At 35.2% G+C, this 27408-nt stretch overlaps 1 protein-coding gene across 3 annotated transcripts in view; it reads right to left on the bottom strand.

Annotated features, from left to right (window-relative positions):
- SEMA3E (semaphorin 3E) overlaps positions 1-27408 on the bottom strand; it is a 155417-nt gene that overhangs the window by 21502 nt on the left and 106507 nt on the right. For all 3 annotated transcript variants that reach the window (XM_084496316.1, XM_084496315.1, XM_084496317.1), the window contains 6 exons: positions 19956-20049; positions 9951-10070; positions 7703-7845; positions 5102-5216; positions 4710-4779; positions 3204-3348 (listed from right to left, as the gene is read on the bottom strand). In XM_084496316.1, the coding sequence (XP_084352442.1) occupies positions 3204-3348; positions 4710-4779; positions 5102-5216; positions 7703-7845; positions 9951-10070; positions 19956-20049 (687 nt within the window). The remainder of the gene's footprint in view (positions 1-3203; positions 3349-4709; positions 4780-5101; positions 5217-7702; positions 7846-9950; positions 10071-19955; positions 20050-27408) is intronic.

The raw sequence follows: 27408 nt of genomic DNA on the forward strand, positions 1-27408 counted from the left end.
ATGATTAAACCAATTAATGCTCAGGAAAGACCTGACTTCACAATTAACTTGTTCCATGACACTGGAAAAATTATTTGTTCTCTTCTTTTGTGTCTTTCAGCTCCTATGCTTTGCCTGTTAGAGAATCTACAATCCACTACGACCCAAATGTGGTCATTAAGAGGCAAGGGAGGGAAGCATTGATTTGGAATGGAATTTAATGCAACCTTCGTGTAAATCATTGTCAACTTTACTGAAGTGCTGGCACAGTGTTCTGTCCTTTCCTAAAAAACATCATTTAATCTTTAGTGCTAGTCAATGTAATGGTACCAATGTAATGACTACAATCCTTAATACTAAATTTCTGCCTGTGTTTAAGTCCAGTTGAAATAATGTATGTGAGGTGTTCGTCTGCCAGAAAATTAAATCAATGCCACTTAAAAAACTTAGATCATGTCACCTTTTTAAAATAAATATCCATTCTGCAGTGCATAGATGTTACTGTCTCATGGCTTGGTAAAAGTGTAAAAACTGTAATTTTGCTATAAATAGGAAACCAAATAGGAAATCAATAGTTCCTTTGAATTACACTGTTTTGCTCAAAATTTGATAATTTACTTATCTGTTTTTACTATCTTGACTCAAAACCAATGATTTACTTTGATGAACATCAAAACAAACAAACAAACAAAAAATGGTATTGATATCAGCACAATTATAGTGCCAAGATAGTCAATCATATTCACAGTGTTTAAAAATCCCAGATTTAATTTTTTTCTGAGTATCCAGTTCTGTATTTGGACTTATGTCTAACCTCAAGAGAAGCAGAAGAAAACAGTAATTTAAAATGAGAGAGGACATGCATTTGAAATCATGCCACAGAGAGAAAAGCTGTACTGGCATGAACTAGATAAGCTAATAGGCCTTTTCACCTCTCATTCCTGTGATTCAGAGATAAATGAATTGCATAAAACATTTACTTCTGCAAGTGATTGCTTTTGGTATAAAAGAGAATATTGATTCAGTTAGCGAAGGAAAAACAGCATTCTAAGTAATGCTCCAGTGACTGTTTATTCCAGCTCAAGAGAGTGAGTCCTTAGCCTGCAAGAAGATAAAAGAGGTGAAGTGTGAAAGCTGTGTGTGGGTTTTAGCCACATACTATGGCTATTAGAAATGTCTTTATGTCTCACAAAGACTAAAATCTACACAATACTGACATGTTAAATGGTAGACCTTCAATGAGCGTAAACTAAAGCAGCTTTGCAACACATAACAACTGCCATGGGTGGGCAAGTAGCTGTATTCCCAAAAGGTATGGCACAAAAAAGAAAGACTGGATGTGATGCTTCCCTGGGTTACCCTGGCCTTGCCTGTTGTAGGACTCCTCCTGATTTACAGCAAGAAGGGGAGGGTGAGGGAAGCCCTAGTTGTGACCAATGTCTGAAATGATGATGGATCCCGGCAATTCAAAGGACACCCTCATGCACCACTGATCTCTTCACCCCCTTAGGTGGAACATGAAATTCCTGCGTTAAGAATACAACATAGATAGAAACTTTGGAAACTCTTCAAAAAGAGACTGAAACAGAAAAAGAGCTTGAGATGAAGATTACATGTGATCACAGAATCACAGAATGGTTGATGTTGGAAGGTCCTAAGAAAGTCATCTTGTCCAGTCCCCTGCTCAAACAGGGCCACACAGAGCTACTTGCCCGGTATCAGTTATGTCTTTGAGATATCAGCATAAGAATTAGGAATTCCTTGTAGAAATTCTCTGTAAGTAATAAATTTGGTAATTTCTCCTGAATTTGTTTACCAAATGAAAAAATCTAAGTAACAGGCAAGAACAATTCTCTGGATGACAGCACCTGTACAATTTCAAGATATGCTGCAGTAGCTGCCAGATGAATTAGATTTTTGAAATAATTCAAAAATCAATAATTTATTTTCTTCACTGTTTTCTTCCATTGGTAAATTAGTAATAATAATAATAATTATTATTAATAATAAGTTCCTTCACAGATGCACCTACTGCATCTGAATGCAGCATCAGAACAACCTTCTGAAGGTGCCTCCCCATTGCCTGGCATCCTGGGATCATTTTTATCAATGATTTGGATGCAGGAGTGGAATGTATCCTTAGCAAGACTGCTGATGATACTGAACTGTGAGGTGCTGTTGACTCCCAGGAGGGACAAGATGCTTTGCAGAGGGAGCTAGTTGCATTGGAGAACTGGACAGTCATCAATGGCATGAAAGTCAACAAATGAGTTCTGCACTTGGGATGTAGTAATGCTGGAGATAGTTACAGATTAGGAGATGAGTGGCTGGAGAGCAGCTCTTCAGAAAGTGTTCTGATGGTGCTAGTGACAGTGGGCAACATGAGGCAACAGTGTGCCCTGGGTGAACTGCCAAAAGGGTGAACTTCATTTTGGGATACATTAAACTCAGAATAGCCAGCTAGTCAAAAGAGGTGATTCTCCCACCATATTTAGTGATGGTGCAGTCTCACCTTGAATATTGTGTGCAGCTCTGGGCCCCACAGAATAAAAGGATGTTAAGGTACTTGAAAGTGTATACTTTACAAAGTGTAAAGTTTACACTTTACAAAGATGGTAAAAGACTTGGGTTGTCCAGTCTGGATAAAAGGAGCCTGAGAGGTAACTTCATTGCTCAAGAGTTCAAGAGGCATTTGGATAATGTCATTAATAATATGCTTTACCTTTTGGTAAGCCCTGAAGAAGTCAGGCAGTTGGACTAGATGATCTTCGTACATCCTTTCCAACTGAACCATTCCATTCCATTCCGATCTACTGTACTGTACTGTACTGTACTGTACTCTACTGTACTCTACTCTACTCTACTCCATTCCATTCCACTCTACTCTATTGCATTGCATTGCATTGCATTGCATTGCATTGCATTGCATTGCATTCCATTCCATTCCATTCCTCTTTGGATCCTGAATTCAAGTCCCATTAGGATTTTGAAAAACCCTATATACTTGACTCCCCTGTTTTCTTTTTGGAGATATATTGTTCTGGTGTTTGACAAAACTTATTGCTAAGTTTCCACACTCTTCCAGAAATGTTATAATCTGTATATATCAAAATAAATATATCCTGGACTGTGAAGTCAGTAAGATTTATGCGTTACTAGCAGTTTGCTTTTTCTTCTTAAGTTCATTTACACGGGTAAAGAAGTGGAAAATAAATTTTACTTACTGAACCAGGTCTAGGATAAGGTACTTTCCCTTCGTACAGAGCCCAGTGGTATTCAGGTCCTTCTTTATGAGCATATGGTCCATTGAAAGCTGCTCGGACACTTGCCATGTGGTAAACACATACAGCATACCCTCTAAATATATTGCTATGAAGTAAAATTAAAAGACATTATTACAACAATATGTCACATTTGTTACATATAATACTGGTATTGTAATATGGTTAAAAAGAAGTCACACTGCAACACCATTCATGTAGAAAAAAATAATTGGTGTTTCTTATATATTTTTCTTGTAACTACTATGTGCAATGTTCTTTACAAGGTCTTTAATATATTTATATTCATAATACTTAAAAAGTGCTCAGTGCTTTTATCTGAAAATTTGAAGCAGGCTCTCAATTACTTGTTTATAAACAGAGAGGAAGGACAAGGAAATTATCTCTTTGGTCTTTGATGAGTGACTTAAACACTTAACCATTTTTCTTCTCAAAGGTTTTTCCTATTCTTGCTCCTTGGAAAGATGGGAATTAGCCAAGAACTGACTGAAATGAACAGGAGTCTTTTTATATTGTTGAGCGAGAATGCTGGTCAGGGTTCATAAAGACCACACAATGTAGATCAATCCACAAAATTATATATATATAAATACATATATATATATATATAAAAAATTATTATTGTTTTTACATTCTTAGTTCTGGAGAAGCAATTAATATTTTTTTTTGAAGAAATATCAAAGATCTCTACAAAAGAATTCTTTCTGAAGACTAGAAGGTGATTCAGATAATTTTAATGGTGTCAACCTCTGCCTACTGACACAGAAGTCCAGTAGGAAGTAATAGGTGACCACTTCCTTACAGGACTATATATTCCTCTCTTTCTTTGAAAACAGCAAATCAGGAGAGATAAATAATTGCAATAGCATAGCTGCTCCTTTCTACCAGTTACATCCTAAAGCTAGATCTCCAATAAACAGTCTTGCACTTGGATTAGGCTGCTGTGGAAAAGGAGGCCACCAGCAACATCACAGATAACATTTTAGGATTTACTAAGAAGTCAGAAGAAATTTAAGGTGCTATATACTTAAACTTGAAATACAGTCAATCTCTTAAAGAAAGACAGGTGGCTTTAATAGACTTCTTTTATAAGTGTGCTGAAGTGCATACATGTTGGCACTAGAAAATTTTCAAGCAGGGAAATATTTAGTTAATTAATGTTTTTTTTTTTTTTTTTTTTTTTGTTTTGTTTTTGTTTTGTTTTGTTTTGTTTTGTTTTGTTTTGTTTTTGTTTTGTTTTCTTGGAATCAGATTGGATTACTGTGTGAGACTTCAAGCTCCTGTCATAAAGCAGTTTTTTCTTTAACAAGAAAGCCCGCTATGGATGAAAAAAGGATTAAACTGTTTATTATATATTTACTCTGGGATATTTATCATGCAACTTCTAACTGTTCAATAAGCTGTTCAAACATTCTTCTACTGCTGTTATTATTTCTTCTAGTTGTTTACCTTGTAGTGTTGAAGAGGCCAAATATCACTGGATTTTTGTTATCACGAGTCTGCAGCAAAAACACATCCTCTGTAAAATTTAAATGCAGTGTTACTGGCAATAAACTACTTTTCTCAGACTCAAAAGAGAAATGTCATTACTTCTTAAAAGCATAATGTTATTTTACTTATATATGCTATGTATTTTTATGCAGAGTTTAAAAGCAATGTTTAAAGACAATGCAAGCAGTAAAGGCATAATTGATGATAATTAACTCCCCATATATAGAACTTCATATACATTACAAACAAAAGACTAATGAAGACATGTACAATATTGGAGAGTAAGATGTGCTACAATGAAATATCATTTATATGATGGTTTTAAGTTTGTTGAAGTCTAAGATATTTACCTAATTCATCAAAATGTGTATCAATTCCATTTCTCCCAGGCACAGAGCAAACTAATCTGGTTTTCAGGAAAGTGCTCCATTTATTCACGAGCATTCGTTGTCCTCCCATATCATTCTGCATAAAAAGAAACAAACACTGATGGTAATTTGAACAAATCTAAAACCACAGACATGTCCACTGAATTAGCCACTCATTGTATCTTTTAATGTCAAAAGTATACATTTTCAAACCACACGTCCATTAGTAGTATTTCTCTGGAGTTGCTTTTCAAGTAAGATTGCATTGATCAAGTCCAGGTCTCATTAAGAGCTGTGGGTTTGTAAGAATTTCTTAATTCTGTACTGCATCCCTGCATAGGTTAAATATACAGCTGCTGCAGGCCTCTTATGTCTCATTTTGGTTAACTGGATGTAGTGAGTACATTAACAAAGTTTAGCTTTGCTTTAGAATCACAGTGCAGGGTTTAATGGACATTGTCTTAGAAACTGAAGCTCTGGATCTATCTATAGAGCTAATACAGCTAGAGTAAGTCTGAGGCAAGCATCTATAAGGTGTTCGAACAAATTTTCAGCACTTTCAATTCCTGCCTTGCTGTGGCTGTTGGGTTGTTGTGTCAAGAAAAGGGTGCATGCTGGTGGGGAAGAAGACCAGCCAGGCAGAACACAGAGCTTTGTCTAGAACTCAGGAAGAAAAAGAGAGTTTATTACCTTTGGAAGGAGGGGCAGGCCACTCAGGAGTTCTACAGGATGTTGTGAAGCTATGCAGGGAGAACATTAAAAAAGCCAAAGCCCAGCTGGAGCTTGATCTGGCTAGTGCCATTTGAGACAACAAAAAATGCTTGTATAACTACATTAGCAACAAAATGAGTGCTAAGGGGAGTCTCCATCCTGTATTGGATGTGGAGGAAAACATAGTGACGTAGGGTGAGGAAAAGGCTGAGGTACTTAATGTCTTCTTTGCCTCAGACTTTAGTAGTAAGACCAGTTGTTCTCTGGGTACCCAGTCCTCTGATCTGGTAGACAGGAATGGGGAGCAGAATGAAGCACCCATAATCCAGGAGGAAATGGTTAGCGACCTACGAGTTAGGTGCACACAAGCCTATGGGGCCAAATAAGATCCACCAAAGGGTACTAAGGTAGCTGGCAGAAGTGCTTACCAAGTCACTCCTTATATTTATCAGTAGTTCTAGCTATCCAGGGAGGTCTCAGTTGACTAGAGACTAGAAAATATAACTCCTGTCTACAGGAAGGGCTGTAAGGAAGACCTGGTGAACTACAAGCCTGACCTTGGTGCCAGGGGAGGTTATGAAGCAGATAATCTTGAGTGTTGTCATGCAGCACATATGGCACAACCAGGTGAGCAGGCCCAGTCAGCATGGGTTTATCCAAGGCAAGTCCTCCTTGATGAACCTGATCTCCTAAGACAAGGTAACGCACCTAGTGAATGAGGGAAAGGCTGTGGATGTTGTTTATCTAGACATTAAAAAAGCCTTTGTCACTATTTCCCACTGCATTCTTTGGAGAAACTGGCTACTCGTGGTTTGGGTGGGCATACACTTTGCTGGGTAAAAAACTGGCTGGGTGGCTGGGCCCAAAGAGTTGTGGTGAATAGTGTTAGATCCAGTTGGCAGCTAGTCACTAGTGGTAGTGTTTCACAAGGCTCGGTACTGGGGCCAGTTCTTTTTAATGTCTATATATATAAAATGGAAAAGGGGATTGAGTGCACCCTCAGTAAAAGTTTGCAGACAACACCAAGTTGTATGGTTGTTCTGTTGTTCTGCTTGAGGGTAGGAAGGATAGATAGAGGGATCTGGATAGGCTGGATCTATGGGCCTAAGCCAATTTATGAAACTCAACAAGCTCAAATGCTGGGTTCCTGCACTTGGGGCACAACAACCCTATGCAATGCTACACTCTGGGGGAAGAGTGGTGGAAAGCTGCATGGTGGAAAGAGACCTGGGGGTATTGGTCAATAGTTGGCTGAATATGAGCCAGCAGTGTGCTCAGATGGCCAAGAAGGCCAACAGCATCATGAACCCACATAAAGAAACGTACAAGAAACAGCGTAGTCAGCAAGATTGGGGATACAGTGATAGTCCCTCTGTACTCAGGTCTGGTGAGACCGCATGTCAAGTACTGTGTTCAGTTTTGGGCCTCACTACAAGAAGGACATTGAGGTTCTGGAGAGTGTCCAAGGAAGGGCAATGAAGCTGGTGAATTTGTTCTACAGAGCAAATCTTATGAGGAGTGGCTGAGGAAAATGGAGTTATTTAGCCTAGAGAAAAGGAGAGATATCAGTGCTCTCTACAGTTACCTAAAAGGAGGTTTTGGTGAAATTGGGGTCAGTCTCTTTCAAGAAACAAGCAATAGGACGAGCAGAATAATAAGGTTTCTGAACTTTGTCCTTCTTTCTCAGCAGAATTCACTTTAAGCCCAGATTTTGGGACACTTTTGAGTTTTCTAATGTTTGAGGCTGTTTAGAAGCAGGGTTTTCATTCAGACCTATAATTTAATCTCATGTACATTAACAGATGCTATATTTGCCTGGGGAAGAACAACCAAAATGTCCACTTAATTGGGTTGTTAGAAAAAGGATCTTACCGCACACACACGTCCCACTCTGGTATAAATGGCTTGACTGCTTGTCTCAGCCTCTAATGCTTTTTCAGTAAAGAAGAAATATACTTTGTTATCATTGTGGTCTTCATTGTCAGGAATCATGTATGAGCCAACAAACTTTGGTTCTTCAAAGGAAAACAAAAATGCATTGAGGTCAAGCTTATTAAAACATTATTTTATTTTTGCAATTCTTAGAATCAACTGGTGGGAAAAGAAAAAAATAATGAACTGAAAGAGTCAGGGATCTGTCAGTCAGAAAACTACCTGAGGGGAACATTGTGATGGAAAAAAAATGATTTTTTTTTGTAGGTGGGTATCTTTAGAACATGTGGAATACATTAATGTCAAACTATTTTTATAGCTGTAATTCACAAATCAATATTCCTTTTGTATACGTGCAGGATCTCTTTCCAGTTCTGTTCTCCAGGGTTTATGTATTTTAATTTGTATTAGGCTGAAACCTGGCACTAATATTCACATAAAAATCTCTTGCCCCATACAAATCAGGCATACAAATGCTACCTTTGGAAACATAGCCTTTTAGTTAAAGAAAAATCTCTGGTCTATAATCTCAGCTAATAGGCATATTAGGACACATATCTTCATAGATAGAAGACACATTGTGTATATTCGTTATGAAATAAAAACCTTCTAAAATTTTCCTACTTTGACATTTCATTACAGAGTGGAAACCTACATGTAAGTACAAACTTCAGTCTATTCTATATACTTTTTAACCCCACACCAAGTTGAGCTATGAATGATTTCATCTCACAGAATTGCAGCAAATTTTTACAAGCTTTTAAAATTAGAATGTCGTTTGTGCAATTAGTACAATTTCTTAAGAAGCAGCTGGTAGTGTAAATATTTTCTAAATTTCTGTTCTGTATGAAAACAGTTACTGTGTTTGAAGACATTGCTAGAGAATTTTTGCTTGTAAATTTTCTAATGTGTTCTTCAAGGACATTGAAAGGACATTCATTTTAAGGACATTGAAAAATTAAATTTTGAATACAGAGTAAATTAAAAACTATTTTTAAGGCCATAATACTTATAATTGTATATTACAAATAATGACATCTACCAGAGAGAAAAGCAACTTTGCTTGCATATTGAAAGCATCTATGTAATTGTTGCTACCCATATATTTAAACACTCCATTCATCACTGGCCTAACTATTGGACTTATAGTGGATATCTAAACACATTCTAAACACATTTTTTTTAAAATGAATTTAATTCAAGTCTGATGCCAAATTAATGAAGGAAAAACAAAAACAAACAAAAAAAAACATGTAGCAGAACTTTTTTTTTTTTTTCTCTCTTCTGATTCAAGAGCGAACTGCCTTGAAATTTGAGAGGAAAAAATTCTGTTTGCCCTTTCTAGCAATGTTCACTGAGAAGATAATGCTCACCATATGAATTACCATAAAAGGAAATTATTAACTCTTTTTGCCAAACATTAGCTGTCACTATTGTCACTATATGTCACTATTATGATGAAATATTGCAATACTTTTGGAGTAAGAAAAATCAAGATTCTGGCTTTCCAGTACACAGAAACTTCTGTGCTTTGAAATTCAGTTACATTCCAGACTAAAGATCATGAAACATTTCATAAACTTACCAGCACAGAAATTTTCTCAATATTTTTCTTGTGCAATATTTTTATGTTTTTATTTAAAATAATCTGCTTTATTTTTTATTCTATTGGACTGCATGTTTATTGTATTTTTATTATTTTATGTTATTGTATAACAATAAGCCTCTTTAGCACAGAACTTGGCAACCACTCAGTTATTTGACTGCAACATAAAGATTAAATGATCTCATCTAGAAAAAACAAAACAAAACAAAACAAAACAAAAAAAAACCTATGTTCTAATTAAAATCTCCCATTAATTAGAGAATTTTAAAATATTATTTTAATTATAACTGATGTCATGAAACAGTATGGAATAACCAAAGTATATATTGAAAACATTTTTAAAAGTGAAAAATTAAGGATTTCAAAGCCTCACTTATTAAAACCAATATGCAATCAGAGTAAAGATTTCAATTTTTTAAACCTGGTGGGAAGTTAATGAAAAAAATCATGAAAAAAAAAATAATCATCTGTAATTGGATATGCATATTCATGAACAATGTCATTTTAATTTCTGATTAAACAGAAATTCTCTAGTCATCCAAAACACTGCTGGTTCTACATTCTTTCTTCTACTTGCTGTACCTTTTAACAGGCGCTCACTATCAGGTTCAGTTCGGAGGTGCGCCATATGATTCATGGTGCGAAAGACAGCCGCATCTCTTCCCCAGTAGTCACTGTACAGACCAGTAAAAAGTTCACCACCTGTAGACCATACATTAAACAAACAAACAAACAAATATGATAAAGCTCTACTTACTAATTTCATTGCAAATGATGGGAACTGCATTATAAACATGTCATTTGGATTGGCTCAAATTCAGGAAAGTGAGTCAGTAAATTACATGCAGTTCAAAGGGTTTATAGATATTGTATCAGCATTGTGGCACTTAACAGTTGGAACAGAATGAGGTCAAGAATTTCCAATTTCATTCATGGGCTCAACTTCATTTTCAAGACTGACAATGACTTTGGGATATATTCACACACAAAATGTGAAGTTATTAAAATAACATGTAACCACATTTACCACAACAACATTTTGTCACATCAGGTACCAATGTTCAAAGATCTCACTCTCATACAGTGTCTAGCCCAAGACATACCTATCCTTTGTCAACACCTAAATTGTCACCACTGCAAAGATTCAGATCAGTGATTTGTTTCTGAATGTGCACCAGTCTTGTTAACAAGGAGCAGCTAACTGCTTGTCCCCTAGAACTGGATTTATGGTTTATGAGTATTTTAGGGATGAGAAATGGCTAGCAAGAAAGCAATAGCAATTGTGGGGACAGAGGAAGAGAAGGGTGAGTGGGTAACAAATAGGAAAGTGAATGAAATTTGAATTGAATTGAATGAAAATGCAGCGGCAGGTTCCAAAGGATGCAGTGCTAAGGAAAAGAATGATGATAGCTGCATCAACCCACTGATTTAGGCTACAGTGCATGGATACAGCTTAAGGTGCCACCACGCTTGAATCTACAGAATGAGCCTCAAAAAGGGAAGTGTTTTCAGAGGACGGTTGTGACATTTGGCTCTGTGCAAAACATGGCTGAAAACAAGATTCATTAGTGAAGAACGTACTGAAAACACTGAGGGCTGGATTTTCTCCTGAGCTGGGGAAATAAGAAGTAGGACCTGTCAATTTAGAAGTGATTTCTATAAACAAGCACAAGTTTTATTAGACTGAGTTTATTTTATTTTGTTTTATTTTATTTTGTTTTATTTTGTTTTATTTTATTTTATTTTATTTTATTTTATTTTATTTTATTTTATTTTGTTTTATTTTGTTTTATTTTATTTTATTTTATTTTATTTTATTTTATTTTATTTTATTTTATTTTATTTTATTTTATTTTATTTTATTTTATTTTATTTTATTTTATATTTTTTGTTTATTTGTTTGTTTGTTTTGTTTTTGCTTTTCCCCAGTCAGACTGCTAGAGCTGTTCCAGTTTACCTGGGATAAATGCATCTTGGGTGTATCTTGCTGGCTGACGAGTTTAGGTGTTCAGAAGACAGAGGAAAAGGAACTTATTTTGCCCTTGTCCATCATCAACTTGTCTTCATATCATTAAAATATTCACCAGAGTAGGGACAGGACCTGAGATGTCTTCCATCCTGCATATCTGATGGTGAACATTTGCTGACAAAATTACGGGAGCAGAAATGGGGCCCATTTTCAAAAAGGTTTAGGTGATGCTCATGAATTAAGCAAGTGGAATGACGTATGATATACTGATTATCAATAACTTTTGAAAATCTACATATAGTTGTGTACAACCAAAGGAGATATATCTCTAGTTCAGAAATCTGGCCTATTACTATCTGACCTATAATCATGATATTGGATATATTTTACTGTATTGAAATACTAGCAATAATTCTACAATAATACTAGCAATAATTCTACAACTTCTCTATGCATGGGTGCAATTCTCTCTTAACTAACCAAGCATTAAGAGTAATACACTTCATATCCATTTGGAATTAGATTAGAAATTTCTTAGGCCTAATTTTAAAAGCAGACACTGATGGTCACTAGGTGGCACCCTTATGTTAGAAAATAACGCAGCAGGAATTAAACTGCACAAGAAGAGGGAAATAAATTATTTCCAGTTCTAGGCTAATCTGAGTGGAGTTTCCAGTGGCACGGTTCCCTACCTCCTAAAAAAAGTAATAATCATGACAAATCAATTCAAATAATGTTTGCTGGAATTTATAAAAAAAAAAAAAAAAAAATCTTGTTGGTTTCCCTCAGTGTGTGAATTTAGTTTCTTTCAAGAGATATATATCAATGTAATGGTACAGTAACTCTAAATAAACATTCTGAACAACATAGAGTAATTTGGCAGGTGGAGCTTGTTCGGAGATCTCTGCTGATTCAGGGCTGAGCATAGTTTTCACTTTATGAAGAATGAATATTGCCTTGTAAAATACATGTTGGTGATTTAGTGTAAAATATTAGCAAGTGAAATTAAATACAAGTTATAGTATCAGAAGTTAACCAGAACTAATAGAGAACTTTTTTTAACAACAAGTTATAGTATCAGAAGTTAACCAGAACTAATAGAGAACTTTTTTTAACAACACAGTTCAGTTTATACAATGGAGCTTGCCAGTGTCTGAATAATGTCCTAATCAATCTTTACAACAGAAATTAATGAGTTACATTAGTCAGAAAGCCCCCTTTAAGAATGCCATTGGATAATTTTTTTATTGCATTTTTATTTGTGTGTGTGTGATTGTTCTTTTTTTTGGCAACTTTCTGTGATGTGTAATAAAAAAATATGATTCCTTTATCCCTTTAACGTGGTATTGAAACATGGAAAAAGACTCAGTGTGGGAAAGATGATTCTTCACATTTTCCTAGTGCTCAGGATACATACAAACATTCATAAATTCAGATGGGAAGCCTGTTCATTTTGTCTGACATAGGTCTAAATTCTGTATGCATAACTAACCTACTGGTACGGTATCCCACCATACACCCAAAAAGTTATCACTAATTTTACCTGTGAGATCCTGGGAGAAATAAATTGAAGTCACAGTCTTGGATGGATATTGTTACATTAAAGCAATTTTACAGATACAGAAATTAAATCTGATTTTTTACAGTCAAGTGTTACTAATCTAAACAGAAGACAAATGACAGGAGTCATCTGTCAAACAGACAGTTGAAGACCTAACGAGGGTGATGAGATACTGAGGAGTGTGACCAGCAGAAATCTCAATTCAAGAACATTCAATGTAATTCTGAGATCTTTTACACTTTTGACATTAAGAGGATCTACTTTTTTTTTTGCTCTACAATAGTTCTTTGCCTATATCCTTTTAATCCATGTTACAAATTCTGAACACCACTTGGTTTTTACAAGTGCTAACTAATTCTAACTTTAGAGAACTAACTGAAGTTGAGTTTTGAAAAACCCTAGCAATATTTCTACTTTTTCTCCTCCACTGAAAACCTACTACTACATATCAACTCACTTCCATCCTAGTTGCAGTTTCTATAGTGCTGCAAAACACACTGATAAACCAGTATCTTCCAATGAAAATCAGCTGCAAATTGAGTGATTTCACAGACCATCACATTTCTTCATCTCATCCAGTTAAATTACAGATTCAGTAAGGAATTATATTCACACATACTAAACAAATTAATTGCTAAAATTATGTTTTAACACAGCATGGTTACTCCTGCTAAAACAAGAACGGAAATTTTCATCCTCTCCCCTTTTTTTTTTTCTTCTTATTTAAGAACACCCCCCCCCAGTCAAAAAACAGTTTTAGCTCAAGTGATGTGCACACACTTTTAGCTACTACTTGTTTTGAGCAAACAAATACATTAAAATTCTCTTGGGACCAATTAAAGGTACTTTAACTTTTTTTTTTTTTTTTTTTTTTTTTTTTTACTTTTTTTTTTTTCCCTACTCTTGTCTATCCTTGGAGTTAAGTACAGGGCATAATTCAATCAATTCCAAACTTTTTTCCTCTAAAATCAAGAATTCCTAGAAGTAAAGGATAGTAAGTACATATAAGTTTACTTCTTTAAAGTAAAACAGATTCATAAGATCTACTTACTTGTTTCTAATCTACTCAAAATGCCTTTCATAATATACAAAGTTAAGGCATGTATAAACTCATGAGTCTGATCTTCCGGTCTTCAAGAAGGGCAGGAAGGAGAAAGGAGGATCCTGGAAACTACAGGCCAGTCAGTCTCACCTCTGTCCCTGGAAAGGTATTGGAGCAACTTGTTCTGGATGCCATCTCCAAGCAATTGGAAGAGAAGAAGGTTTTGAGGAGTAGTCAGCATGGATTCACCAAGGGGGAGTCGTGCTTGACCAACCTCGTTGCCTTCTATGATGGCATCACCAGCTGGGTAGATGGGGGGAGAGCGGTGGATGTCATCTACCTTGACTTTAGCGAGGCTTTTGATACTGTCTCCCATGACATCCTACTAGCAAAGCTGAGAAAGTGTGGGATAGATGAGTGGACGGCAAGTGGGTTGAGAACTGGCTGACTGGCTGAGCTCAGAGGGTGGTGATCGGCGGAGCAGAGTCTAGCTGGAGGCCTGTGACTAGTGGTGTTCCCCAGGGAACAGCCTGAAGTATCAGTACAGGCTGGGGGATGACCTGCTGGAGAGGAGCTCTGAGGAGAAGGACCTGGGGGTCCTGGTGGACGACAGGTTGACCATGAGCCAGCACTGTGCCCTTGTGGCCAAGAGGGCTAACGGGATCCTGGCATGCATTAAAAGGAGCATGGCCAGCAGGTCAAGGGAGGTGATCCTCCCCCTCTACTTTGCTCTGGTCAGGCCTCACCTGGAGTACTGTGTCCAGTTCTGGGCTCCCCGGTACAAGAAAGACAGGGATATCCTGGAGTCCAGCAGTGGGCCACAAAGATGATACGGGGCCTGGAGCATCTTCCCTATGAAGAAAGACTGAGAGACCTGGGTCTGTTCAGCCTGGAGAAGAGAAGACTGAGAGGGGATCTCCTCAGTGTATACAAATATCTGAGGGCTGGGGAACAGAAGGATGTAGCCAACCTCTTCTCAGTGGTTTGTGGGGATAGGACAAGGGGCAATGGCTGCAAGCTAGAGCACAGGAAGTTCTGCACTGACATGCGAAAGAACTTCACAGTGAGGGTGACGGAGCATTGGAACAGGCTGCCTAGGGAGGTTGTGGAGTCTCCTTCTCTGGAGATATTCAAGGCCTGTCTGGACACCTACCTGGGCAGCCTGCTTTGAGGAACCTGCTTTGGCAGGGGGTTGGACCCGCTGATCTTTCATGGTCCCTTCCAACCCCTACAGTTCTGTGATTCTGTGATCTTGTTCTGGTGTCTGTAAACTACACACAAGTTAAATGTGCTAGAAATGTGCTTTGAGGTGAACAATTAAGTTAGTTTTTTGTTCGTTTTATTCTCACTTTAACATCCATTCATGTCATGGTTTAAAGAAGCTCCTGCTATTAATAATGCAGGACATATGTCCCATATTTACTGTTATGCCCCATATTTACTGTTTTTAATGTAACTGATGTACAGCATACCAGTTTCAGTCGTTATTGGGGTCTCTGTTTCACAGAAGTACCCAAACTATCAGATATTTTTTATTTGTCCTTTTCATTACTATTAGTTTCAGCAGACTAAGGCACACAAACAGAACAGGTATTTTTTCATTGTTAATGTTGTTTTTTTTTTTTTATTTCATTCCTTTAAGGGGTTTTATCATGCTCTTTAATGATACCTATTGTCATATGACCTTCCCAATCTCATACAGAGACTTACTAACAGAACAACCATATTTCTTGACAAAATCTCTACCTTTACATAGTAAAGACCACAAAGTAAAGTTGGATTTTTGACTGAAATCTGCTACAAATATATACTGTTTTGGAACTATCAGTGTAAAAATTTCCAATTATTTTAAATTATTTGGTATATTTTACATAAGATGCATGTGATTTCATTCCAAAAACTTAACATACAAGGAATTTTTATAAATAGGCTGCTTCCATCTTGGAATTTGATTTCCTTCATTGGTTATTAGTATAGCTTTAGTATAGGTATTAGTATAGCTTTGTGTACCTGCTTCAAACTGATAGATATAAGCTAATCATCTGTAGTATTTTTATGTGAAATCCCATTACATGACTTTGTACTAAGTGGACTAACTCAGTTATGAATAAAGGTATAGAATATAAGCAGCATCTTTCATGCATTTCTTTTTCTGTCAGCCATGCTTTTTTTTTTTTTTCTTGTCAACTTTTTTTTTTTCTTGTCATTTTTTTTTCCTATATCAGCTATATTTAAAATGCCAGCTCAGATTTGCAGAAAGCTATACTTTTCCCAGTAGGAAACCACAAATTCAAAAGAAATTAGCATTTGTTTAGCCAGTAAACTTTCTCATTGTATGTGCTTTTCTGTCACTCAATTATTGTCTTTCGTTCTGAGAGAAACTGTATTATTTTTAGTTAATTGTCTAGAATAAAAAAAAAATACACAAATACATGAAACTGTTCTAAAATTGTGAGAACAGAAACCATTATCAGAATGGATTCCTTGGGTGGAAAAACTTTTTCAAATGTAGTTTAAGTTTATCACCATATGCTTGTGAAATATTGCAGGTAACAAAATATAGGCATAAATTAATTTCTCAGCTTTCAAGAGCGAGTGTGTTCTAAATTAATCTGTGTGCATGAACAGATATCAAACATAGTTTTGATTATTGAAAGCAGATGGGAGAATTCATTAGAAATAAAAGTCCAAAAGTTTAAAATGCAGTTTATCTAAACATGAACATTTTATTCAGCCTGCTTGCCATCCAACATCCATTCTGTTTCCTGATAGTGACAATAAATTGCTAAAAGTTAATTGTTCATAAATTGAGGAATTCATCACAAGCTACTTTACCAATGAGTCAGATAACCTGTAATAAAACATATAACAGCATGGATGCATAGTTCTAAAGCCAAGTCACGGATTATTGTTTTCCTGAAGTGAGGTTTTAGCTGAAGTGTCAAAATATGCAAAGAGACACCACACAATAGATTCTGTTTCTTCCTAAATTTATCTATCTAAATCTGGTTCTAATTAGCAATGGTGCAAAAGATCTTGCAAGATGAAGAGCTTTCAAACTTTTACCAGAAGTAGATAAAGTTTCTTTGTTAGTCTAATCCTCACTGCTAACCAATAGCCACACTGGTGTAGACTGTTGTTAATGTGAGTTAGATATGGTTCTTACAGAGGCAGAAGCAGACTTTGTTTTTTTTTTTTGGTTAGGAAGAAAAGGAAGCTGGGATGTGAAAGCCTTTGGTAACAGGTTTGCCTGAATCCTTTTCAAGGATATGCACATTGTCTGAGCCTAAATGGGTGCAGCCTAGGGGTAGTCTCCAAGAGAACACTGACCTCATACCAGCAGCAGTTTTCACTTTCTAATAAAATTGGAGGATGTGAAGAGGAATGCAGCCTGCAAGTGTTGGAGGGAAAACTGTACAACTACTCGTGAAGAGTTTGCGATGCAGAGGCTGATATCTCCTGCCGTGGGGTCATGAGTAGACATCAAGGCTGAATGAAGGGACATCTCTTCCTTTTAGAATTAATTTGGGATAGAGGTCTCAGTCTCATTTTCAAATGTCAATTAAAGATTCTTTAACATTAGCCATATTTGGTTAATGTCTCTTCCACCCTTTTTAAATGGATACCTACAGAGATAAACACATCCTGTCCTCTAAGTAGCAGCGTTAATTCTGTTTATTCTGTAATCTGTATGTCTCTGGTTAGTAGAATATAGTGAAATATATGGAAATTAAAAAACAAAACAAAACAAAAAGAAACTTTAGGATGTTTTTCTTAAGTGTTAGAAGTGTTCAGTTTCAATAGAATTATAAATAGAATTATAAATAAAAATTATAAACATAACAAATAATTTGGTTATGGTTTAAAAATATTCTATGATCTATGATCTAAAACATTCTATGATTCTATGAAATGATAGAATTTCCAGTGGAGGCCTTGAAAAACAGCCAGTAAATAGCTTTCTCAGGTCATATTATTGTTGATGACGGGGAGAGAAATTGCCTATTTCTTGGAGTTGTACCACTGAGCTGATAAAAAATAAGTTTTTTTTTGTTTGTTTGTTTGTTTGTTTGTTTTTTTTTCTGTGTTAATCTTTCCATGTTAGCTTAGTGAGTTTATGACTATTAGGAAAAGCTTATTTAGTGAATTTCTCTTTCAGTTAAAGCTGTGAGGATTCATAGGACTTCCAATAATCCAGGCAATGTAATGAACAGACCAGAAGCACAACGACTAATCATTTGTCTTGAAATGCTCACTGGGACAATCTGGCTTCCATTTAAGCAAATAAAATTCACATTGATCTCACAGTAGGAACATGATCAGGTTAATTTATTTACTTAATTCTGTCTGAATAAAGGTTGAGGAGGACTTCAAGATTAGACCATGAGGTTTCAGGCCTACAGCAAATTCCATGGGATGAGCCTTTGTTCCCAGACTGAGCTAAGACTGGAATCTGTTAAAAATTTTAGAAACAATTTAGAAATAAGAGTGGAAGAAAAGCGTAACAATCTGTATGTAATGGATTGTGAAAGGTCAGTCAAAATACTTTTTTTTTTTTTTTCCCTTGATTCTTTCATGATTTCTTAAACCACTGACTTAAAATTTTGAGTTGTAATGTTTGATAATGGAAATGAACAAGGTTTTGATGAATTGCTGGACTTTGAGAAATTTGGTATTATTGGTAAATATTCTTCTTGTGATTTGCTGATGTAAAGGAACAAATAAATCTTGCTTATACAAATATATCTGTCACTCATGGCAAATACTTCCTCACAATCAAGGGTTATCTATATCACAGAAGTTAATAACTAGAAACTTAACTGTTTAAATTAAAGATCCAACTTTAAGATTTGAAATGGAATAGAAATATCAAGGTCTCTCTACCTTTTTTCTTTTCTTTTCTTTTCTTTTCTTTTCTTTTCTTTTCTTTTCTTTTCTTTTCTTTTCTTTTCTTTTCTTTTCTTTTCTTTTCTTTTCTTTTCTTTTCTTTTCTTTTCTTTTCTTTTCTTTTCTTTTCTTTTCTTTTCTTTTCTCACTGAAAAAATTATTTGATCCTTAACCTCTCTTTTCTAGTAATTTCTTTCACAGACTATTCTTCTAGAATACTCAGTTTTCATCTTATTTATGTTTCCTAAAAGCACATAGTCACTGTGTTACTCCCTAACCATATCTAAATTTCACCCTCTACCTGCTCTTCCAGCCTATTTTTAGCCAATGTACTGTAATATTGCTAAGACTGTGTTTACTTGATCTCACAAAATGTTTTCTGGAACACATTACAGGAGAAAAAATGTATGGTTTGCTCTACTACAACTTCAAAGATCCCAGCCCAGCAGTGATAAACTCACCATCAAGGTGCAGAGAAGCACTACCTAACCACAGCTTTCTGGCAGTGTGTGACTTACACTGAATTCTGTCTTTATAACTGTTGAGTATAAGATCAACCCTCAAAACAGGTATTCATCCATTTTGTGTGTGTGATTTTTATAAACAGCACTGAAATAAATCTCTGTCAATCTCCACAAACTATAATTTATATAAACAATAAGTGCCTCAGATACAACAAACAAACAAACAAACAAAAAAAAAAAAAAAAAAAAACAGTTAAATTCACATTTTTACAAGATGTCTGTTATTCAGATTACATCTGAAAAGAAGAAAAATGGTTAGGTTTGCATATTTGCATCACCATTGTAAAAGATTAATCTAGGCATATTGCTTTGCTTTGAAGTAAAACAGGAAATTATTATTTTCAAAATTATGCAACAATCATTTACCTTTTCAAGATGGTGCATGTCACATAGCATCTACTTACTTCAGTGAGGCACTCTTGCTGAAGTTAATGCTGCCTAGGATGTAATATTAGTGTGGGCGACACTGGATTAAGTATGAAGATTAAGTATGACATGTGGAAGTTTACAATGAAAGATTGACAACACCTTCAGTGTGCTGAAGAAAGAGACTCAGAATGAATGATTGACAGGATTGTGAAGGTTGTGACATAAAGATCATTACCAATTAAGATGGAGGTGAAGGAAGAACTGGGGTCAAAAGGGCACCTGCCTCGTCCTCTCTCAAATTTGTGCGATTCCAGTTGAAACAGATGATCCTTTAAAAAAAAATCACAGAAAACAGCATAAGCCCTGCAGGCAAATAAAAAATCCTCAGAGACCAACTTTAACTTTGTTATACCTTTGTTCTGAATTGAATTCATTAGGGAGTAAATGCAATTACTGTTGCTCACTGATATACTTGTAAAAATTATCTGGGTTTCTACAAATCACCATTGTGTTCTCACTGCCCAAAGAAGTCATTAAAATATGTAGTAAAATTTTACTTGTTTCATTTCTATGGGAGTAAGGAGGTAAGATTCCTCTATCTTTTCTCCAAATCACCTAAACATTAGATAGATATCTAGCCATGGAATGTATTTTCTTTCTTTAAACATTTTTTTTTCCAGTAGTAAAATATATCATGCTGTGTTATCTTCTGTTGGTAGCTTTGAGATGTTTATATATATTCTTCCTAAAAATATGTTTAGAAATGAATCCACAGTTATAGTTTTCAGAGCAGATGTGATTTCTAGAGTAAATTTAACAGAATATCAGCATAAGAAGAGTATAGGCAACTTCGTTAATTTTTGTTTGTATAAGGCTTTGAAGGCTGAAAATTACAACTCAAATTTTCATTTGAAATGCTACTTTTGTCTTATCTTTCTCAGAAGAGTCGAATAAATACTGCTGTCTGATGAAATTATCAAGTGACAGTCATCACCTTTAAAAAAAATAATTAAAAAACAACAAAAATTATTACAAAACCCTGTGTGGAGAGTAAAAGTGAAACAGAGAGAAAGCTCATCTATAAGCCACTCAGCCATCAAGTGTGTAACTAAGAAACATTATAATAGTCTAGTAGTTCCAGTTTGAAATAAGTTTTATTCAAAAGGTTAATGAAATACAGATTATATAAACATATCAAATAAATTCAATCTACCTATTCAGTAAACTAACCTCAGATTCAGGTTGCTAATATAATATTTTTAAGGCATAAAATCACCTCCATGACGTAAAATAATGGCAGGACCTCCAAATCCCCCAGAACTCTGATGTGGATCTACTTGGATCTCTCCCTGGATCTTGCCCAAAGAGGTCCGGGAGCTTTTTAATGATAAAAGTCAGATTTTATTAGACTGCAAATTAGAATAATTCAGTATTTCATAAGGGAAAAAAAAAATCTCAGTGTATCTACACTGGACAAAATAAAAATAAATAAAAAATGTTACACTTTTTTTTTTTTTTTTTCCCCTTTTCATACTGTGTCCTGATAGTCCTTGTATAGTTTTATGATCTTTTAGTCCTTGACATTATAACAGTTCTTTTTTTTTTTTTTTCTACTGTTAGTTACATTTTTTTTTTTTTTTTTTGGGGAGAATCTGTGGGAAGGTGTTATAGTGTTTGTGTCTCAGTCCCCAGAAAGTTGTGTTTTTGAGAGGCACAGAAACTTGATTATGTGTCTGCTTTGTCTAATGCTTCATGCTTCCCTCTCCATTCAGGTCACCTTCTTGTGTCCACCCATCCAACTCTAAAACCTAGAAATTTTTCTTCCCAAGCAAAACTAATATTCCCTTCTCTTTAAATAGAGAAGTTATGCTCCTAACTGTTCATGGCAGTTAAGTTTTCCTAAAAGAAACATAAAATATGTACAAGTAGAAAAGGTGCAGGAGAGATACTAACCATTGCATATGATGGAAAACTAATAAGATAATTAAAAAATACAATAAAATAAAATAAGGAAAGTGGGAAAGTTGGGGAGCTGTTAGTGCTTACTCCTGGATGATTAATGGAATACCTCTATGTATTTCATATTGTTGTACCGATCTTTCATTCCCATCTGTCTAAATAATACATGATTTTTTCATTTTTATTTTTTTTCTGCAACTTCTGGTCAGAATGTAAGAATTCCATTAGTTGGAGAGTTTCCATAAAAATGGAGTGTAACCCAGAATGTAGGTCTGGAAAATAAAACATCTGTTTCTTATCTACTTGGAGTGAAAAAGCCACCCCAAAATAAAAATAACAAGCAGAAACCCCACAAAAGCTCGTAACAGTCCTAAAGCCCATGAAGTAACAAGACACTCAGCATCTTACATCTCCAGAAGCTCCTTTGCTGATGAAACCTGGCAGATTACCTACAGTTGTGCCTGATGTTAAAGCTGATGCAGCAAAAATATAAGCATTCTGGGTAGAGAGCAGTGTTGCAAGAATACTTTATCAGCTACAATTGTGCATCAGAAGTAACTATTCCCACCCTGCTCTTGGGTAAATGTCAAACAATGAAGAAAAATCTCTGTGTGTGGAATTCTCAACCCCATTCCACACTTTTCAGACATTACATACATACCTTTTTATTTATGTATTTATTTATTTATTTTTAAATTAAATACCATAATATTTTGGGTCAACAGTAGAAAAAGAATAGCAAGAAGAACTCAGGAAGGGAAAGAAAAAAATTCTGAAATTACACAAAGGGACAAGGAATTCATAATTTTCATAAAATATCATATAAATGAATGTCTGATTTTATTTATCCTCTAATCAGGTATTAAAAATAAAGTTACTCATGAGAAAGCTAACCTTCTGGGACCTTAGCTAAAGTATTCGTCAATGGATCAGCTTAATAAAGAAAAAGAAGAAGTTGTAGAAGTAAAAGAAGAGATAAATTCAGAGCTTCAAATTTAATATAATTTCATAGTCTTAATACTTTGTTTTTTAAAAAAAACATTTGTTTTTTCCACAATAAAAGAAAAATGGACTTGCCAATGATAGGAAAAAGAAATAATATTGTAACTTATTGAGGAAACATACTCACGTAAAGTGATAAAGGATGGAAACAAAAATATTTTGAATCAATATTGGTAGAAGTTTTGTTATTTATATCTTGTGGTTTATACTGTAAGGTCCATATGTCATCCTACAGAGGGAACAAAATGAAATTTCCCTGGACAATATGTGATCTCACTTGTTTATCATAAATCAGATTTCATATTCAGATCTTCTCCTGGTAAAACTCCACTCATACAGACCATTGAGACTTGGGGCATTGTGGGATTCTTCCAGAAGATGTGGAAAGATTTTGTGTCACTGTACTCCAAAGTATAGTATGACAATGAAAAGTTACTAACATAGTTAACCATTCACCTGAGAATTAGAAAAATCAATGGTGAAGATAAGCCCATCTCTTTTAACACTCATGACATATACGTGTTTAATACAGCTAACAGTATAACCATGAATGAAAACATTAGGCAGCATACATAATGTCCCTTCATTATCTATATTTTAACAGCTGGAATTTCTGAATAAGGATTATAACTTAAATATATAAACCCTTGCTAACAGTAAAAGTAAACAAAAGTTTGAATTTCAATGTAACTTGGAAAAGTTTTTAAATGAATCTCATCAGTCTTGATACAAAACAGGATGCACATCTAATAAATGCTTTCAGATGCATGAAACTGTCTGAAAAGTCACTACAAAATGTAAGCAGGGATTTCTGCAGGAGAGATTTTCCACTTTTATGTTTTAGGACAGCATACCAAATATTCCGTGGTGGCAATAAGTTATTCCCATTACTGAAGCAAGTAACTGAAGATCAGGTGTTAAATGTGTCAGCTTCCACAGGATGCCAATTTAAATGAAATAAGCGTTACACATTAATAACTGGCTTTGAAGGCTAATACCATAATTCTAACCCTCCTTGCTGTTTGTGACATTGGAATACTTTGAGAAATGTCAGAAGAAAACTGACAGTTTCCTCAAAGATTATCCAACACAGCAATTTAACATCACAACTTATTTCATGGGCACTCCTCATGGTTAGGATAAAAGTCATGCAAAAAAATATATGTAGGACTGGGAGTGGAATTACTAATTTCTTCATGTAGTTTGGACAAAAATGATGCTCTGGGTTTGATTTATGATAACTGTGACTCAGAAAAACTTATACACCTTTAAAATAATTTTGTAGTTTAAAAGGATAGAAGATATTTCCAAGGGTGACAAGCATTTTACCATTAACTTTATATGAATTGATAATTTTAGACAATGAAGAAGAATGTTGGTTATAAGTAATAATGAAAGAAAAGGTCAATCAGAGACATTAAAATTTAAAGATTGTATTTAACTTTTGTAGCAGAAAATTGCTTTCTTTCATGCCGAGTGCAGCTTTGCTCTGGTTCAAGACAGCATTTATGCATGTGATTAATTTAAAACATATGCTTTCTTCCACTGCTATTCAGCAAAGTACCTAAGCCTATTCTCAGCTTTAATGCAATGTCTGTATGTTTTGACTAAATCAGGGGCTTAAAAATATAGAGGCTTTGTTTGGGATTTCCTATGATACAATTTTTATGAGAAAAAATAATTTGATTTTCAGGAAGTGGATTTCTGTTTCACTCTTAATTGTTAATATTTTCCAGGAAACAAAAAAAGTAAAACATACCACAGTGCCATTTTTAAAGGAAATTTAAACAATTTCAGAACCTTTAATTACATTCGTAATTGTATATTAGTACTTGCAAAGTGTAAAACCAAAGTCTGCTCTCCAGGAGACATTTGCCTTTTTATTGTTATTATCATTATATTATATATATATATATATATATATATATATATTGCAGGATGGTAAATCATATTTAAAGTATTTTGACAGTCAGATTTTTATACATTTTTTTGTGAATACAGTTCTTAACATTGGATATGTTACTTACTATAACTCACTGCACAAAATTCATTCTTAGTACTAATGAGCCCATAATTACATGACCTTAGAGTATGAATGGCATTTCATGCAAGAGCTATTTGTTGTGTTTCATATTCTAGGGGCCATATAATTTGAAACTTTTTAAAACAAAACTAATAAAAACTATGAAGGTTCACCTGCAAACAGTGTTGAATGGTGAAACTGTAAAGTAGGGATGCATTGCTTGTGAGAAAGAATGAAAAACTTTTTTTTTTTTTTAATATGGAAAATAAAGGGAGAATAAACATTAAAGATTGATCTTATTTAATTATAGGGTTCTGATTGAGGAAGAAAAACTGTTGGGATAGGACAGTACACATTGGGACACACTGACTTCATGAGGGAAGAACGTGCTAATGGACTCACTGACTGAATGACCTGGTAAAGTGGGATTTCAACAAGTGTCATTGGATTTGGGCTCTGAAGCCCAGAGCAAAAAGGAGAGCTGCAAATGGAGGGGGTATGTTAAGGAGAGGGATCCTGCGGGGTTCTTCACCATTCTACTGTGCAGGAAGCATGTTCAGAAGCTTTCATGGCATCTGTGTACACTGGTGCACAAGAGCTGGCAGATTAACTCTGATTTGGGAAGTACTCTCTCACACAGTACTTCCATTAAGGTCCACTGCAGTTTTGCCTTTTTTACTTGCATTTATATATTATCTTTATGACAATTACACTGAGACCCTTGTCACAAAATAATGGATATCATTCTTGGATTCACCCATTCTATACAGTCATTGTGTTCTAATACTGTTTTAAAAACAAAGAAACAAAACAATAAAGTAACACATCGGAAAACGTGATTTAAGAACTTCACCAAGTTTGGTATCCAATGGGACAACATTGCAGCTCTATTGACTGCTCTAAGCTCCATGGGAATTAATGTAATTTATGAAATCTCCAAGTCAGTAACAAACTTTATTCTGTGGAGAATAGAATTTCAAGGTATTCAAAATAGCAAATATGCTATTTATAAACAAATAAAGTATTTGATGCTCATATGCACTTTCTCATTTATTCATATAATTTTTAATTCTGGTTTAATGTAACATTATACCTTTAAAGTCTGGCATTTTGCATGTTTATATGCACCCATACACACTCACATGACCTAAACTAAGGAAAAATGAACTTACATTAACGTTAATCAAATATAAGATTTGTCTTCACTGATGTAACTGGATTTTTTTCTCATGTGAGAAATGAAAATCTAGTCACTAAAAGAATATATTTTTGACCACAGAATAAACCTCATATTGATTTAATTCTTTTTTGCACTATAACATTTTTAGTACAAATACACATCTAGGAAAGATGAACCTTGACATCACCATTAAAAAATAAAATAAAAAAATCTGAAAAATCACAAAACTTTTCAATAAATCAGAAGAAAATATAATTCAAATGCAGGTCTCCAAACCGAATTCTGACTCCATAATGACCTGTATGTCCATAATGATCTGTATGTCTTCCTCATCACATTTTACCTCACTGGTAAAAGAGATAAACACTATCTCTTTTCTTTGAATAACAACAGAAGATATTTATTGAATCAGACTTGAAAAGACTTACATCATATATCCTTTTTGTATTGTAGCCCACACTTAGACAATAAGAAAAGCTTGTATTAGCAGTTTCTGATAATTAGAGTCCCAAATATTAGATGGATGCCTGATTTGTATAAATCCAAGAGACTCATTAAAAAGTTAAAATTCTAAAACCAGTAGAAAACTAATTGGAGTTTATAAGACCAATTTATAAGACAATAATTGGAGTTTATAAGTCCAATTGCTAGGCTATTTAAGTGAACAACTAGGATGCTCCAGAAGTGAAAAAATACCTTATATTTCATGATGTAAGGTCTTCTAAAAAAATTCCAAATGTTAATTTTCAAAAGTATCTGGCAAAAGCACTGGCAAAAAAATAGTTCTGCCTGTTGTCAGAGGATTACTAAATTTGAAAATTATGCCTTCCATGTTTATTCAATGGTTATTTTCTGATCCAAATATGGATTAAATAATAAGGCTAGGGTTCTCAAAGAGCCATTTGAATTTAGATCTCCTCTATTTGACATAATTGAGATTTTTTTTTTTTTTTTTTGGGGGGGGGGGGGGGTGTTGTATTTCTTCTCAGGATCTGTTTTCAATCCTCTTACTCTTCAGTGACATACTGAAAAGATCAATCATCCTTGTAGTGGGTTTATGTGGGTTTAAGCAGGATGTTCCACTGCAGCCCTTGGAGTACCATGGTGGAGCAGGGTTCCACACTGCAGCCTGTGGAGGAGACCATGGTGGAGCAGGTGGCCCTGCACTGATGGAGGCTGCCGCCTGTGGAAGACCGCTGCCGGAGCAGATTCCGGGCCGGACTTGTAGCCCATGGAGAGGAGCCCACGCAGGAGCAGGTGACCTGGCAGGAGCTGCTGCCCGTGGGGGAGCCAGGTTGTAGCAGTTTTCTCCTGAGGGATGGACCCCGTGGTACGGACCCATATCTGGAGCAGCTCTGGAAGAGCTGCTGCCTGTGGGAAGCTCACGTCAGATCAGTTCATCAAGGACTGCATCCCGTGGGTGGGACCCCACAGCACAGGGGACGAGAGTGACCGAGAAGGAGCGGCAGAGAAGAAGTGCTGTAGACTCACCATGACCCCCAGTCCCCAGTTCCCCTGCGCCGC

Source organism: Aythya ferina (genome assembly GCF_964211825.1).
Source record: "Aythya ferina genome assembly, chromosome: 1".
Taxonomy (NCBI): Eukaryota; Metazoa; Chordata; class Aves; order Anseriformes; family Anatidae; genus Aythya; species Aythya ferina.